The sequence below is a fragment of the Lemur catta genome, chromosome 8, assembly GCF_020740605.2.
Source record: "Lemur catta isolate mLemCat1 chromosome 8, mLemCat1.pri, whole genome shotgun sequence".
Classification (NCBI taxonomy): Eukaryota; Metazoa; Chordata; class Mammalia; order Primates; family Lemuridae; genus Lemur; species Lemur catta.
The window spans coordinates 40485739-40504396 of record NC_059135.1 but is presented as its reverse complement, the minus strand read 5'-3'; the positions used below and the strand labels follow the sequence as shown (position 1 = coordinate 40504396).

General features: G+C 36.1%; 1 protein-coding gene across 1 annotated transcript in view; it reads left to right on the top strand.

The window, feature by feature from the left end:
* COL3A1 (collagen type III alpha 1 chain) overlaps window positions 1–10501 on the top strand; it is a 38597-nt gene extending 28096 nt beyond the window's left edge. Inside the window, exons 36-51 of the mRNA XM_045559333.1 lie at window positions 492–599; window positions 889–942; window positions 1213–1266; window positions 1462–1623; window positions 1741–1848; window positions 2820–2927; window positions 3767–3820; window positions 3906–4013; window positions 4476–4529; window positions 4919–5026; window positions 5325–5378; window positions 5476–5583; window positions 6458–6752; window positions 7848–8035; window positions 8419–8661; window positions 9406–10501. Coding sequence (XP_045415289.1) covers window positions 492–599; window positions 889–942; window positions 1213–1266; window positions 1462–1623; window positions 1741–1848; window positions 2820–2927; window positions 3767–3820; window positions 3906–4013; window positions 4476–4529; window positions 4919–5026; window positions 5325–5378; window positions 5476–5583; window positions 6458–6752; window positions 7848–8035; window positions 8419–8661; window positions 9406–9552 — 1953 coding nt within the window. The 3' untranslated portion in view covers window positions 9553–10501. The remainder of the gene's footprint in view (window positions 1–491; window positions 600–888; window positions 943–1212; window positions 1267–1461; window positions 1624–1740; window positions 1849–2819; window positions 2928–3766; window positions 3821–3905; window positions 4014–4475; window positions 4530–4918; window positions 5027–5324; window positions 5379–5475; window positions 5584–6457; window positions 6753–7847; window positions 8036–8418; window positions 8662–9405) is intronic.
* The last annotated feature ends 8157 nt before the right edge of the window (window positions 10502–18658 follow it).

Below are 18658 nucleotides of genomic sequence, written 5' to 3'. Positions count from 1 at the left end.
CCCCTATTTTTTTTTTTTTTTACTTTACCATTGTTCTTGCTCTTGAAAAGATGGAAATATAAATACCCACCCTGCCTTTATGCTTGGGTAATGAGGCTAAAGCAGCACCACAGATTTAAAAGCATTCTGAAAATTTTAAACCACTTCCATTCCAAGATGATACTATTACTACTAATAATTAAAATTTGCTCTATGTCCAGTCTTTCTCAAATAAATTTACTGGTGCTTATTTTCAAATGCTTATTCCTTAAAAAGGTGTTCTTCCTAATGGGAGATACATAATGTACATCTTCTACTTTCTTGATAACGTTTTTAGATCATGGAATTATTTTGATTGGCTTTGTTTTGCCATGCAGTCAGAGAGCATTCTTTTCCTATTTTATTTCAATATCTTTCCATTTGAAGAATTCTCTATTCTGAAGAGAAATAATGGCAAGCCAAGTACATCATAAAGGATGTCACATGACAGGTTGTTGTTGTTCTGCATGTAGGGACAGAACGGTGAGCCTGGTGCTAAAGGAGAAAGAGGTGCCCCAGGTGAGAAAGGCGAAGGAGGCCCTCCTGGAATTGCAGGACCCCCTGGAGGTTCTGGGCCTGCTGTAAGTTTCTCTCCCCCCCCACCCCCGCCCCACTCTCTGCCTTCTAATGAAAAAACTTTAGGTTTATCAATAATTTAATATTTCATACTGAGATCGCATTTCATTGTGATAACACTGTATTCATAGGAGTATAGTCTAAGTTTGAATATTAGCTCTAGCATTCTAGATATGACCTCATTTAAGTTATTTTAACCTCTTCGTAGAGTTACTGTTTTTCAAAGGCTAATGCTTCTCCCAAATTTTGGTTTTGGTGCTATTCTTATAGACCTCCTCCCCCACTTTCATATAGGGTCCTCCTGGTCCCCAAGGTGTCAAAGGTGAACGTGGCAGTCCTGGTGGTCCTGTAAGTATTGATCCTCTTAACTATTATTCTCAAAGCATTCATTGATATCAACCTGTATAAAAACTGCTTTAAGGACAGTACAGCCAGAAAGAGTGTCAAAATTATAATCATTCACTCATATATAAGTAATAGGTAAATTCTAAGGGGAAAAAGCAAACCATAAATGACTTCAAGGTAGAATGCAGATCCTACCACATCTTATCCTTTATATTTGTTTTTATAGTTATTTGTTCTACTTTTGAAATTTGAAAATGTATTATCGTTTCACAGGGTGCTGCTGGCTTCCCTGGTGCCCGTGGTCTTCCTGGTCCTCCTGGTAATAATGTAAGTAGTTTTAAAAGTCTTTTCTCATCATGTATTTCAGAAAAAGCATCATATTTGTGTAGGATGAGAAACGTACACATTACTACTTATCTCTCTATTAAGTTCCATGTAAAATAATCTGAAAATAGGCTTAAAATGGGAAGAAAAATTAACTCTTTTATGATAAATATTCAAATTTCAAATAATTCTTTGTAGGGTAACCCAGGCCCCCCAGGCCCCGGTGGCTCTCCAGGCAAGGACGGCCCCCCAGGTCCCGCAGGTAGCAGTGGTGCTCCTGGCAGCCCTGGTGTGTCTGGACCAAAAGGTGACGCTGGCCAACCAGGAGAGAAGGGACCACCTGGTGCTCAGGGCCCTCCAGTGAGTGGTTTCATTGCTTTATTGATTGACAATACTATTCTGTTTTCGTCATGAATGTAATAGAGGAAAACATAGTCACATAAAAATGAGCAAAATCTTCATCATCTGTCACCTTAGGGAGCTCCAGGCCCACTTGGAATTGCAGGGATTACTGGAGCACGGGGTCTCGCAGGACCACCAGGCATGCCGGGTCCTAGGGGAAGCCCTGGCCCTCAAGGCGTCAAGGTGAGTGTAGCCATCTTTCACTAGACTTGCTTCCTTTCATAGCCTTCAGAGATCACTTAACCATTTCAAATATGGAAAGTTTTCCTGTCATAGGTGCAAATTATCCAAACGATAACTTTTTCATATATTTTCAGATTTTTAGAAGTATATATTTTATTAAATGGCTCCAGAACACAAAACAAAGACACATAATAGGCCAGCCTTGAACATAAACACAAATTGATATCACAAAGAGAATTTTGCCTCTTGTTAGGAAACTGAGCATTTTTCAGTTTGTTGATTGTCAATCTTGAAGGTGGAAGTAGTGTTAGCTTATAGATCTATGAAAGGTTTTAACTGATACCAATTTTCTGTCCATTCAAGTCATTTTGCACTCCTGACTTTCTGTCACTATTATTACTGTAACACTCCAGTTCTTAGCATCTAAAATATTCATTCAGCAATAAAATTTCATTTTCATAAGGGCTCACATTATGACATCTTAAGCACCTCTTTCAACAAAGTGTCAGGTAATTTCGTCATAAAATTTAACATTTAAGTATATTCAATTTATATGACATATCTAGTAAGTGTATATTCTTCAGATAGAGACAAATGTTCAATAAAACCTAATTCTAATGGTCACCATAAACCTATAGTTTCATGATGGTGCATCATTATTTTTTCTTACAATTCCCACGTCTATTTCTACATCTCATATTAGAATGTGCAGCATTCTAAATAAGATAATCACAGTAAATACTCAGTTCTTTGGCATCCAGAGTCACTGGACAAGTTAAAAATGCAAGGAGCATGCATTCCCCAAACTTTTTCTCCATAGAAAAATTTTTTTAGAAAAAATTTTTAAGAAAAAAATTGTAAAGAAATTAAATGAAATAAAATTATTCCCTAAGAAATACAGACACCTAATAACATCATATTAATTTATTTCTTAAGTTAAAATAAAATGTCTTTTATCCCTTTGTACACAGGGTGAAAGTGGTAAACCAGGAGCTAGTGGTCTAAATGGAGAACGTGGTCCTCCTGGACCCCAGGGTCTTCCTGGTCTGGCTGGTGCAGCTGGTGAACCTGGAAGAGACGTAAGTAGTGGTTCTTAGGAAATGTTCAACCAGCCAGGTAGAATTTGATAATTTCATTAATCAGAGGTCAAATTGAGCCTTCATGTCTAAGAGTGTAAACATGGCCACATAGCAAATTTCTCCTTCTTTCTCTAATAACAGATATCCTTTGTATTATAACTTATAAGAGACTTAAAGTCTCATGTTTATTAATATTCACCCAATGAATAATCATTAATGGAGAAAATATGATCTCTAGCTAAATTAAAAAAGAAGTTAGTAGGAAGAGCCCCAATTTACAACTTTGTTCTCAGTGAAAATGTTCTGCAGTTATCTGTGATTAGTTTTTGCTTATTTTTTAAAATTTTCAAAATATTATTTTAAATTGACAAATAATTGTATGCATTTATGAGATATAATGTGATGGTTTTATATATATGTGTATATACATATATACATATATATATATATGCAATGTGACATTCCACATTGCATTGTTATATACATGTATATCGTTAAATCTAGTAATTAAACCATAGATTTCCATTAACGGGTTAGGTCACTATTTCTCAAACTTTTATTTACTAGCTCCTCTGTAAAGACCCCTTTTAGATATTTTTTTCCTAGTCACCTCTGCTTCTCCCACCCGGTGAAATTGTAGTACCATGGATATACTAAATAACTGTTTAGGTATTGTAACTCTTTGAAGGGTCATATTCCATTGTAATATCTAAGATTTCTCACCCCCAACAACCAATTTTCACCCCTTGAGAATTATACCACCCTGTTGAGTATGCATGGCTTAGATGGTATTTGGAGGGTTACAAGAAACTTCATTTTCTTTCTCATTTTTCAACCAGGGCAACCCTGGATCCGATGGTCTGCCAGGCCGAGATGGGTCTCCTGGTGGCAAGGTAATACAAACACATGTACAATAGGCTCGTGTAATTGAAACAAGTGATCATCATATTTATTTTGGCCCTGTGAATTTGTTCACAGGGTGATCGTGGTGAAAGTGGCTCTCCTGGTGCCCCTGGGGCTCCTGGCCATCCAGGCCCACCTGGTCCTGTTGGTCCAGCTGGAAAGAGTGGTGACAGAGGAGAAAGTGTGAGTTCTAATAAGCACCATCTCTCTTTTCTTGTCTCTTTCCTTCAATAAAGAGCTTTGCAGGTAGAAGATGGGATGTCAGATCTGCCAACCAAAATATCTGCTACCATTGGTTTTACAATTTTATGATAGTTGTTCCTTAGACAAATGGGCTAATAATGATATGCCAGAAGTTTCTGGAAACAGTCAATGCTTAAATCCAAAACAATTTAATCAGACCAGCTATCTATTTGCTGGGAAAATACAAGGCTAAATTAACAGGGCTCTTGCCTAGATTTCCTGTTTAGATCTCCTTGTAAAGATATAAACAAGGAAAGAACTTTAAAGGAAAAAAAATCACTTCTAATAATATGTATACTATTTTTCCATCAGAATGAAATTATTAAGTTTTGAAAATAAAATTGTGCCAATAAGTAGAAATAAGTACATGTGTGTTTGCTCATTTGCTTGTTTTCGCCTTAGGGCCCTGCTGGCCCCGCTGGTCCTGCTGGTCCTGCTGGAGCCCGAGGTGCCCCTGTAAGTTTCATTTTGTTCCATTTTGTTATTTAACTCATTCTTCAGTATAGGAAATATTCTATTTTATGGCACGTTCGGGAAAAGATATGACACAATATATAACTATACAAATATTGACTTCCCTTTGATTATACAGAAAGCAATTCAGGATCTAAAACTTCCTTTGGGCCAAGGATATAAACATCAATTATTGAGAGTCCATGCAATTATCAGTCCAAAATTAAAACAACCACCAAAACAATCTTTATTGTTCCATGTATAAAGTGTCCCTTAATGGGGATTTTTAGCTAATAGAATGCCATAAAATAGATTTAATTGTTATAAATTCTATTTTATTTCTCCAATATGTGTGTGTGTATATTACTTTAATTTGAAATATGTTTCTAAAGGGTGCCCAAGGCCCACGTGGTGACAAAGGTGAAACAGGTGAACGTGGTGCTAACGGCATCAAAGGACATCGAGGATTCCCTGGTAATCCAGGCCCCCCAGGTTCCCCAGTAAGTGCATCCATTTTGTTAAAAAATCCCCTTCAATGCATTTTAGCTGAGGAGTGGGGCAAATTGTGGAGACTAATAGTAAAAAAATGTCCGTCTCTAATGGTATATGCTAGAAGAGATGAGAAATGGATTTGAGGGCTAATTTGAAATAACAATTGACATGAAACAATGGGGAGATTAAAGAAGGAGAAAACCACGTTTCATCATAATCCCCATATTTTTTGATCTGATCTTGAATGTACAGTTTCCTAAAACTTTTTAAGGTCTTCACTCATATTTACCCTTCCTTTCCTTGCAGGGTCCTTCTGGTCACCAAGGTGCAGTCGGTAGTCCAGGACCTGCAGGCCCCAGAGTAAGTACCACAGAAAGATTTTGGAAGGTCCACATGTTTTAAATGCTCGCACTTCAGAAAAATGTCCTAGCATCGTAATATCATGATAACATTTTAGGGACCTGCTGGACCCGGTGGACCCCCTGGCAAAGATGGAACAAGTGGACATCCAGGTCCCATTGGACCACCAGGGCCTCGAGGTAACAGAGGTGAAAGAGGATCTGAGGTAAGACATCACTTATACATATGTGTATATAATTTTCTATAATCTTCAATTTTCAGAAACACTGCAGTATTTTTAAACTGAGATAGTAAGTTAAACACAATGCGACCACTTAATTTGGAAAATGAATGATGACTTTAAGATATTCTGCACCACATTAAGATTTTCTTCTACCACACTATAACAGGAAGAAAACCTTTCCTATAATTTGATCAGATGATAACTGTTACATTAGAATGATGGCATCTGCCCAATTAACCAAATGAATCATGCCAGCATTGATCTCACACTAGAGATCTCACAATACTGGTAATCATAATGATTTGTGCTTATGTAGTGCATCGTACTTCTCAAACAGCTGCCAAGATTCCTATTTTTACTACTGATACCATCATTCTTAATACTTTTCTATCCCGTGCTTCTGGAGTAAATGGTATCAAAACCATTATCACCACAATTTACAGGTGTGGCAATTGAAACACACATAAGTGCTCAGATGAATGACACAAAGTTAATACCTACTTTGGGGAAAGAATCAAAGTTCCCTGATTTTATCCCCTCTGTCATGTCAGTATAGGAATTGCGATTCTCTGGCTATCTCCTTACATCATTTATACAGAAGGAAGAATGATAGAGTAAATTTGTGTTCTGACACTACCGATTCTCACATAATGGAACGATACAATTATGGGTAATGGATTGTAGCCGTTATAAATTGGTTACTATGTGATCACAAAAGCACCCAAATAAACCTTTATTGGAATAATTATGACACAATCTATGAAGTGGTTTCAAGGCATTTTCCTGGACTAGCAACACATTGTTTCAGTGGGGACCAAACAAGCACACCTCAATGATGTATATTTTACCCATCTAGGGATCTCCAGGCCACCCAGGACAACCAGGCCCTCCTGGACCACCTGGTGCCCCTGGTCCTTGCTGTGGTGCTGGTGCTGCTGCCATCGCTGGGGTTGGAGGCGAAAAATCTGGTGGTTTTGCCCCATATTATGGAGATGAACCAATGGATTTCAAAATCAACACCGAAGAGATTATGACTTCACTCAAATCTGTTAATGGACAAATAGAAAGCATCATTAGTCCTGATGGTTCTCGTAAAAACCCTGCTCGGAACTGCAGAGATCTGAAATTCTGCCATCCTGAACTCAAGAGTGGTATGTTTCGGAGTCTTTCATACTCTTGACAACAGAATTACAGAGAAACCTGCCTACAGTAGAATTTGAGAAAGAAAACTTTCACTGTGAATGGAAAATGTTTTATAGCTGAAATAGTACTTAAAGAATGTTAATTGAATTGAAACTCCTTGATATTATAAAAGAATAAACTTTGTGGATGTACTTATGATGTAACAAATAACTTCAAAATATTCCAAATATATGAAAATTTAAAGACAATCTGTAGAAGTTTTAACACAAATTATAGTTTGGCATGTTTCTGAATGTCATCACAAAGTTATTTGAGTGATAAAGACTGATATAAAATTTTGGTCTCAGGATTAAATATACATAATATGAATAGACAATTGTAATTTGATTGTTGCAATATTTATTTATTGCAATTTAATTTGTTGTAATAAATTTAATCATTAAATTTTTCAAATTAAGAAACAGATGAAAGTTGCAGCATATTATATAAAATTAAATAGGATATTGTAATAATTTAAGGTTTTGCATATATTGGGTTAATTCTTCCTAAAAAGTAAAATTATTTGAAGCTTTCAAATATCTTGACATGGAACATTGCCTTTGCTAGGAGTCATTTCTAGAAATTACTTAAAATAGGAGACAAGCATCAATCAGGGGGACTTTAGGTTAGATCTGTTGGCATAAATCTGGATTAGACAATCAGCTTACATTATTAAACAAGATTACATTAAATCATTAGTCATCTTTTTTATTACTTACCCATAATAATTAAAAATTTTTAAAAAGAGGAAAAAAGAGAGATTTTAGCATATATACACCAATCAAAAGATCTCGGCTTAATATCTCATCATTATTCAAAACCAAGATGTTATATCTTATTTCAGTGCTCTCTATAGTTATAGCTAACTCATTTACCTCAGAAATTTTCATCTAACAGTTTCTCCATTATGCTATGCATAAAATACCAATACATAAAATACAAATATTTTAGCCATCAACATTATGAATGCCTTGCCATGTAAGCAAACAAAATCATTCTCATCCAAATGTTATTACTGGATTTTACAACCAATTCCCCCTTCTTTTTTTTTTGTGACTATCCAGGAGAATATTGGGTTGATCCTAACCAAGGTTGCAAATTGGATGCTATCAAGGTATTCTGTAATATGGAAACTGGGGAAACATGCATAAGTGCCAATCCTTCGAATGTTCCACGTAAGAACTGGTGGACTGATTCTGGGGCTGAGAAGAAACATGTTTGGTTTGGAGAGTCCATGAATGGTGGTTTTCAGGTAAGAAAGGACATACCTTTATAAAAATGTCATTGCTACTTATCTGACATTTTTGTTTCTCCTCTCTGTTCATCACAAAGCAAAGTTAAGTAATAAATAGAAGAGCCCAGGTGATTTTATATGTCCAGGTGGCTATACTTTTATAACTTTCCTTTCAATAAGATCTCAGGGAGATTAAATTTTTCTTTGTATGCAGACATCTTTCTTTCACTTTTTAAGAACTTTTTTCTCTGGCATGCAATAAAAATATATTGATATGTAAAATAGTCATACATAAAATATATAAGCAGCCTATATTATGATGCCGTTGCTAATACTACATGAATTCTTTACAAGCAGTTACAACTAAAATTTTGCCCAATTTTATTTGTTCCCTATTACAGTTTAGCTATGGCAATCCCGAACTGCCTGAAGATGTCCTTGACGTACAGCTGGCCTTCCTCCGACTTCTCTCCAGCCGGGCCTCTCAGAACGTCACATATTACTGCAAGAATAGCATTGCCTACATGGATCATGACACTGGGAATGTAAAGAAAGCCCTGAAGCTGATGGGGTCAAATGAAGGCGAATTCAAGGCTGAAGGAAATAGCAAATTCACTTACACCGTTCTAGAGGATGGTTGCACTGTAAGGAACAACATTCTTATAAAAGTCATAGTGCACTCAGTATTTCTAGTTTAATCGTGCTAACTATTTCAAAAAGAAGAAATAAAAATAATAGGGTGAACAAAAGACGGCATTTGGTGTGAATTATATACGTTACATCTACTGATTGATTGTGGGGAAAACATTAAATACTACAAAAAGTGAATAGATAGATGTTAACCTCCAGATGAAAACCAGTTGAAATGAAAGCAATGGAAATTTCAATCCACAGTATAAACTTTATTAGATAATCAGATGGTTACTATATGTTTTGCACATCTGTTATATGAATCAATTTAAAATCTCTGCTTTTTTATTTTAAAAGTTAACTTCAAATATATTCTTTGTTATTATCATTTATGAACAAAGGGAGAACTCACCTTTAATATTAGCAAATCCCATTGTGAGTGACCTATCCACTTTTTAGCAAACCGATTATATACCTATTAGTAATGACCAGAGCCAGGCCTCCTGAGGATGATCTGCCCTTTGGTGATCTCCTTGGGAGGCTTACTCTGAAGCCCTACAGGGCTTTTCATTAATAATATTGTTTATCAACTAAGAGGATTATGGCTTTGAAGTAGAGCAGGTCTCATATATGTGGAAAATAACATGGCACACTGACCATTCCATTAGAGCAAAAAGAAAATTCAATTCAGTCAAAGGAATCATCTGAGTAATTATAATATCATGATTACTCACTATTTTTTTTTCTCTTTTTTACAGAAACACACTGGGGAATGGAGCAAAACAGTCTTTGAATATCGAACACGCAAGGCTGTGAGACTACCTATTATAGATATTGCACCCTATGACATTGGTGGTCCTAATCAAGAATTTGGTGCGGACGTTGGCCCTGTTTGCTTTTTATAAACCAAACTCTATCTGAAATCCCAGCAAAAAGTTTCATTCCATATGTGTTCCTCTTGTTCTAATCTTGTCAACCAGTACAAGTGACCAACTAAATTCCAGTTATTTATTTCCAAAACATTTGGAAAAAGAATAATTTGACCAAAAAAAGGATACTTCTTTGTTTTTGCTGTTCCATAAAATACAGTTCAAATGTTTTTTGTTTTATTTTTTTACCAATTCCAATTTCAAAATGTCTCAATGGTGCTATAATAAATAAATTTCAACACTCTTCCAATAACACTGTGTTACATTCTTTGAATCCTAGCCTATCTGCAGAGCAATGACTATGCTCACCAGTAAAAGAAAACCTTTCTGAAATAGTCAAACATGAAATTAGAAAAGACCTCCCTATTTCAACTACCTCAACTGGTCAGAAACAGATGAATTCTAAGTCCCAGGAGACCAAAAAAAATTGTATAAGTTGACAAAATTTGTGAATTTCGTTGAATAATTTCCTAGGATATTGGCTAAAGAAAAAATAGAGTTTAGTGCAAAAATTTGAAGAAATATTTTTAATGCCACAATTATTTTAATCTTGGGTATCAACTTCTTTTAAAGGTGCTTCTCTTTTTTCTTGTCTTTGCTGGTCAAGATTACTAATATTTGGGAAGACACATGTTATGGTGCTAATGTATTTTCACTTTTAAAACTCTAGATCAGAATTGTTGACTTTCATTCAAAACATAAATGCACAGCATCTGTACATGTCTCCTGTCAGAAAGATTAATTGGCAGGCCTCAGGGGACTCTCTCCCTGTATCCTGTAAAAGTCAACAACAACAACAAAATTATGAGGCTGCTCTTGTCACAATAACACAGAATGTGTTGAAATTTAACTTTGTAAGCTTGTATGTGGTTGTTGATCTTTTTTTTTTTCTTAGAGACTCCCATAATAAAATATCATATTAAAACATTCCTGGTTTTTGTCACTTGTCATAGATTTCACAAACGTACGTCCACACTTAGGAACTCTAGTAATTTTCTTGAAAAAGTGTATTAATTCTAACTCTCTAGATTAATAATGTAATGACTTTTAGGAATATGTTAAAAATACAGATAATCCGAATATGTTAAAAATACAGACAATCCTCTGTGTGGAATCCCGAAGACTTTTAGATCATGTTTAGTGGAACTTCTGGGGCATATTTCAATGCATTCATATGTCTGACGGGATTCTGTTTGAAATGGTCAATCCCTGGAAATGGTAACATAGTAAATTAGGGTATCCCCAAAACGGGAGTAATCAGGAAGGAAGATGTTGATAATTTATCAGCAAGTAAGATGGATCTGGTGAAAGACATTAACATCAAGAATAATTGGCAAGTACCACATGATCTCACTTATATGGGGAATCTAAAAAAGGTGAACTCACAGAAGTAGAGTATAATGGCAGTCACCAAGGGCTGGGGGTGGAATAGGATTGGGAAAGTGTTGGACAAAGGATACAAAATTTCAGTTAGATAGGAGGAATAAGTTCAAGGAATAAGTAAATCATGGTAAATGTAGTCCATAACAATATGTTATATTCTCCAAAATTGCTAAAAAAGTAGATTTTAAGTGTTCACACCACAAAAAAATGATAAGTATGTGAGTATATATATATATATATAGAGAGAGAGAGAGAGAGAGGCACTAATAGTATGAATTAACAAATTAGATTACTTGGAATTTTATTTTAGATAAAGAGAAGCATATAAAACACAATGTTCTACCTCCTATATTTTTAACTTAATATATCATGGAAAGTAGTTCATTTCACTATATATAGCTTTAACTCATTATGTGAATTGATGCCTAATATTTAGTTTAATTATTAATTAATAATAATTTAGTTTAATTAATAAACTAGAGTTAGAATTCTTATTTGTATATTTGTTTATTTATACAATCCAAAGAGTCTTGGTTGAGGTTAGATGCTACAGAGATACTTTCTCAGCCTTCCCTGAGCTAGAGTTCAGGCGTGTGACCGTGTAACCTGAGCTTGACAAATTCAGAGACACACACCTGAAAGTTCCAATCTGGAGATCATTGCATTCCTTTCATATTACTGGTATAGTAAATATAGTGACTTAAAACAACACAGATTTGTTGTCTTACATTTCTGAAGGTCAATACTGTAAACTGAGTCTTACTGAGTTAAAATCAAAGTGTTAGCAAGGCTGTGTTCAGTTCTAGAGACACTAGGGAGAAACCATGTTCCTTCCTTTTTTCAGCTTCTAGAGGCTTCCCAGCTTCCTTGGTTCATGAGCCACTTCCATCTTTAGAGCCAGCAATGTGTGCTCAAGTCTTTCTCATATTGCATCATTCTGATACTGGCTCTTCTGTCTTCCTCTTTCATTTATAGGGAACCATATGATTACATTGGGCTGAGCTCAATAAACTAAAATAATCTCCGCATTTCAAGGTCAGTTCACAAGCAACCTTAATTCCATCAGCAACTTTAATTTCCCCCTGCCTAATAATGTAACATAACATATTTACAGGTTCCAGGGATTAGGATGTGAACATATTTCAAGAAGCATTATTCTACCTCCCATAATAGTGATGCAAAGAAGCAAGGAGAATAAAAAATCCATTTTGGTGGTTGTCACAGCTACAGCTAGGGCAGCAATAGCCAGATTTCAAAAGAAGCACGGCTATTGGTGTCATAGATAACAACCAGTATCCAGTGTTTGTGATGGCTTCACCAGGTGGCTTTGGGGGTATGCTTTTGAAGATGGCTCTGAATGTCCATATTAACTTCATTTCTGTTCATTTTATGAACCTGGATTCTATAGCTTTCTCTGAAGTCTCCTGAATTTTAGATAAAATCTGTAAATTACATTTCTACTAATGTCAGACAAAGTTGGTTTAGATTGTTGCAACTGAGAAACCTGACTAGGCCAGCAGTTGGGGACAGAATGTCTGGCAAGTAGCAAAAATATAGGAAAATGGAAAGACTATGGGATCAAATGTTTGTACTTAGGGGTAAAAGTAGGAAAATTCAGTTTGTATGAGAATTTAGAAGTTCATGGAAATAGGATTAATCACCTATGGTCACATGGAGTGATTTGCATTTTAAAGTCAAGGCTTAAGAAGATAAGTGGCCTCTACTACACAATAATACGTTTAAATTCCATGAGAACTTGCAGGACTGCATGAGAATGTGGCTGGTGATGCATAGAAAGGGTAACAATGAGTTAAAATCTCTAACTTCTTGTCTCAAGACACGGAAGGAAATCTATGCTTTTTTTCTGACTGTGTTAAAATAAAAACACAAATATCTTTCTAAAAAAATTTGAAACATATCCCTGTGCCAAAGTGTAACAGAGGCAAAGGCCTTTAAAAAAACAAAATGTTTTATGAGCTGTTTAAGCCCCCTTCACTCTTTTTGGGAATTAAAACCTGCAGCTCTGCCCAAGGCCAGTAATCAGAGATGCAGGAGAGTGTCCTTTGTTCTGTGAACCACAGGAGATGGCTCAGCGGAATTGTCCAGGCAGAGGTCACAAGATTGTCTTCACCAGAGATGCTATAGTTAAACAGCAATAGCCTGAAGCTGAAAACTCCCTTTAAAAGCTCTGAATTTCTGCTTATAAAGAGGACAATGGTACTTTAAGATGAGAATCTGCCATTCTCCTCATTTGCTGGCAAATTAATAAACTTCCCTTTCCCTCTCCTCCTTGTTCTTCATTCAGCTGTGGGGATAAGTGCTGACACTTCAGTAACAAAAGGTTTCAGATAACCAAAAAACAAATGTGAACTTTAATTCTACAGATCACCAAACTTCAACATAAATCTAAATGGATTTTTCAATTCTCTATTTGATTGCTGTATAATTTGGAAATAGTAGGACCCTGGAAATCTGAATGGGGTTTGTGGAAGAATTCTATTTAAACGTTCCTGTTCACATTAAGTTTCTCCAGCCATCTAAAATAGGACCCTGATTTCCTGCCTAGTAATATTTCCACTCTTCTTAAAATGCAAGATGCCTACAAGAAAAGGACAGTTCTCCTTAGAGAATTGTTCCACCAGCACTTATTGTCTCTGGATAAATAGCTACAGTCAGTCTCAGAGTGCCTCAGGGATAGCAATTAAAAGGTCAATCTCAGGAGGAGGCTTACACATAAAAAAGGAAGGATTTAATTTATTTACATTGTCTAAAATCTGGCCAATGTGTGTGAGAGTGGAGTACAGAAGAAGAATGCAATTTGGACAAAAATTTATCAATATATGACAGAGAGTTTTAGGAATATTATAATTATTAACATGATTGATTGAACTGAACCCAGGCCTCAGAGGTTGCCCAAACCAAATGAATTTGAGACATCATGAACTTTTTGGCAAGTGGAGAATGTAATTAAAAAACTTAAGATGATAGAAATGTTAGAATGGATTTATCATATGTGACACAACTGCTCACCTTCTGACTATATTCTCAAGGTGAACCACTAAGGTCTTAGAAATACATAGTGAGGTGCATGCCTGCACCTTTGAAACTCCCTGGTAAGTGTGTTTGAAGTCTGGAGATGAAAGTAGGAAAACACCTAGCTAAAATAAGGTTCTTGATTTCAATGGAGATGACAGGATCGCAGTTAGCAGAAAACAAAGGGCATTTCCTGACTACCAGAAACAAAGTGAGAATGATAACTATAAGAGACAACAAGACTGGCATGGTAAAAAAAAAAAAAAATTAGCGTAACTCAGAAGTATCTTTGGTGGAAGCTAACTGATATTGGGCCTCCTAGATAGGTCCAATTAGGTGGACTGGCTCTCTGAGACAGTCATACTTAGTTTTTTATATTAATAAAACAATAATGACAAAAAAATCCATTTCAGGTGAAAGAGACCTTAGATGAACAACCACACAGGTCTTAGGACTTTTACCCAATTCTCAGACTATAAGATAGTTCATAGATCCAGTGTTTTTGAATGAAGCAGAAGTTCAGAGCTTTGGGAGATATCCCCTGCAATAGCATCCCAACCAATGATCACTTTAAAAGGGACAAACATTGTTCTAGTCACTTTAAACTTATGAATTAATGTATTACTCACTTCAATCCTGTGAGGCACCGTTATCTTCATTTTACAATGATGAAAGAAGAAAGAAAAGAAGGAAAGAAAGAAAAGGAAGGAAGGAAGGAAGGAAGGAAATAAAATGATATATAAGACATTAGATAAATTGCCCCAGGTTTCTTAATCAATAAGAGGGATAGCTTAGAATCTAACCCAAACAATTTGGTTTTAGAGCTAATACTCTAAGCCATGACACTAAACTGTCTAAAATATTTACTCTGTACTGTTTCTCCAAAAGAAACCCGAGTTACTGTTTCAGTGGTACACTGGGGAAAGGAAAAACACATCTTTGGAGAAATTATCAAAGAGCAATTATAAATTATCACCAATTCCTAGGGATTCATAATGTCATTCTAAACTTTAGTAGAGATTTTGATCACTCACTTCCAGGATGGGCATAGCTAATTCAGGTACCATAATTCACATAAGCATGCATTTATTTAGTAAGTCATTTAGTTGTAAGATGTTTACCAATGTGAAGCAAGCACTGTCACAATATCTTATTTAAGTGAATTTTCTCCCATTGCTAGGCTATTCCTTCTCTATTTCCATTTCTTCCTCTACCTAGTCATTAGAGTACCATTAGTCACTTTAATATCTCTCCTTAACAATCACATCTATCTATAACTCTAGCCATCAGTAAAGCTGAAGATAAATCACACATTTACATCTGGTTTTGTGAAACCAAAGACCCATATATTCTATGGCCTAATTGAGATTCCCATCAATGTTTTCAGATATCTTTAAGGAAGTAAGCAATATGGAACACTTAAGTAGATCATTCTAGGCAGAGAGAACAGCAATTGCTTGAGGAAAGGAATGTTTCAGGTGTGTTCAAGGAAGAACAAATGCGGTATGGTTGGAGCAAAATTAGCACATGGGAGAAAAGTATAAGAGAATGTTACATAGATAGTAAGGGGCCTCCAGCTCTCCTGGGAATGGGGGACAAGTGGCCCGCTTCAGATGACCACAGCAGGAGGGAGGAGGAGTGCAGTGCCAATCAGAACTCAGCATGCTAACCCCAAATGCAATCAGGGATTCCTGGAAGAAGAAATTCCTAGAAAGCCAAGTAGCGCAGGCACAGTAGGGTCTGGAAGTGGTCTGACCAAAAGTAACCTCGGACTAATTATCATGTCATTAGCATAAATCTGCATTATAGTTTTGCCTCCTCTCCCCAGTGGGCTTTCAGAGAGGCTCACAGGAAATGTGCACTCTCAGTAAGACTCAGGTTATATAACTAACAGCTGTCCATCAAAGGTAACCCATGAGCCATGCCTGCCAGGGAAGGTTCAACCCAGACAGCATCAAAATGAAATTTTAGTTAGTAGTCAGGGCCTCCTGTAGCACCAGGGGCCTGTTCGCTATCTGTGGCAAATGTATCCTGATTTTGCTCAATAAACTTTGCCTCACGCTTGCTTTGCTATTGATGTGTCTTGTCATTCTTTGGCAAGAGCACACCAAGAACCAAGGACAGTTTGCTGACCTGACAAGAAGTCCATAAACAAGGAGAAGGTGACAAATCATGTGGAGTTTTATAGGAGGGGTGACCATAGAGAAAGTACCACGTTATGCCTATTTTCCTGATGTCTAATAATATTTAGCATTTTGGAACTCTCATAAATATCCTGATATGGTGACATTATATAGTCACCTTACTTTTATTTGGCCACTGTGAGAGTTTTGGCTGTTGCTTTCAGTGGGATGAGAAGCCACTGTGATAATGGACAGCAAGATCTGGCTTACAGTTTTAGAGTATTTCTGTGACTGCTCTTTGAGATGATGGTATGTTAGGGGCAGAATCCATGAGAACAGTTAGGAGTCCACTGCAATAATCTGAGCCGAGTATGACGGTGGTCTCCACCTGGGTGGTGATAGCGGAAGTGATGAAAAGTAGTCACATGCTGGAAATATTTTGAATATTAGCAACAATAGCTGCTAACAAATTGGATGTGTGGTCTAAGAGAAAGAGAGATGTCAAGCACGAATCCAGGGCTTTTTGCCTGAGTAGCTGGAAGAAAAGAGTTACCAGTAACCAAGATGGAGGAGACTATCAATGTAAAAAATTTAAGGAACTCAGCATGTTAGGCTGGACATGTTACATTTTGGATGCCTTTCCATCATCTAAATAGACTTGCTGGAAGTCAAAGGAGAGGTCCAGGACAGAGAAATAATTTAGGAGTGATAGCACATATATAGTTTTTATATTCATGAACATAGATGAGATTATCAATAATGGAGTATAGAAAGAAAGAAGGACAGATAGGACTGAACCCTGAGGTACTTTAATATTTACAAATTGGAGAAATGAGGAGGAAGCAGCAAAGGAAACAGAGAAGAAATGACAGGAAAGGAAACCAGGAAAGTGTAGTGACAAATAGCCAAGTGAAAAAAAATTGTTTAAATTTTAGAACTATGATATATTAATAGCATAAGTATGTTTATTGTCAGTGTATTCCAAGGCCATAATTTACAGATTTTTAAAAATTGAGATCAAGTAAGATTATATTAGTTTTACTATGTCTATAAATGCCAGATAATGATGTGACGCACTCTTTTAATTCATCCTCATGTTATCCCTTTATCATCTCTTTCATGATGGAGGATTGAATACAACTCCCTTCACCCTCACACTGGCATTTTAACAAGAATTATTTCACTTCCTTGTTTGAAATAAAATTGACTTTGTAAGGATTGAGGATGAAATTTATACAATCACTATAACATATTTAGAAAATGCGGAAGAGTAAGAAGAAGAAAAATTGATTATCCTTGTACCAGACCAGTGGATATTTCCTTAAAATATTCTATGTATATTCTAACATAATTGTTACAACACTATATATGCAGTATTTTATACTTCTTATTTCATTTAACATGATACGATTTTATCATAAGAAATATATTTTTAAAATTTTTACCAAACTAGGAAAAATATATAGGAAACCCTTTTTAAAAATAATGGCTCCAAAGTTAGAAATCCCATCAAAGGGACCTTTCTTTTACTAGTTTATATTAAAATCCTATTTGTCTGAGTCCTGTCTTAGAAGAATGCCACTATTTTAAAAGTGAGTCAGAAACTATGGAAAATATTTTTCTTCCAGACATAATTCTTCACTGAGTCATAACTCACCAAGATGGCTTGATACTTTATTGGTCAAAATATTATACGTGACAGAGCACACATGAAAGCCCCCCAAATCTCCATGTTCTCCAGTCTGCCATATCAAAGGTTTTCAGAAATCTTATAAAGAATCACTTGTTGAGTTGATGACACAGAAAAAGACTATCATCCACAGCCAATATTTTTTATTAAGCAAATTCTTCTCTGATATTTTTTGCTCCTCCTTTTTCTTCTCATCTCTTTAAATCTTCTTTAAAAACATATTTCCCTTTAAAACTCCTGAGTGCTTTCACTCAAATGTATTGAATTACTTGGCATCTTTTGTACACCTGACATGATGCTTATTAACGGACTATCCTATGTCCATGGGACAGTGAAGAATCCAGGCTGCCTAAACCCACTCGTTTCAATTCAGCAACATTATTGAGTAATTATTAAATGCAAGACTCAGAACCAAGTGTTCAAGAAGATTCAAGGAGAATGAGAAATCATGAAATTTAGTAAAACACATGATGACACAAATAACCACGTCACAAGACTTAACATAATAAGTTGAATTAGAGAGAGACAAGGCACCAGAAAGGCACAGGGAAGGAACAATCATGTATGTCCACAGGGAGGCCCTCAGGAAAGGCTACATGAATCAAGCAGCCTGTGCAGGAGGCTTTAAGTATTGCAATGTTTTTCAGGTCCAGAGAGAAAGGAGGCCACAGAAAATGGCGTAAGGAAAGAGGTGCAGAGTTGTGAGGCAGACTGGCAATATCAGTTAGCCCGGTTTCACATGGAGCGTGGGTTCCATGCGCTGGTGCTGTGAGACTTAAGGCTGGAAATATAGTCCAGACTAGAGAGATTAGAATTGCAAAGTGATGAGTTTTTATTTTATTTGCTTCTCCAC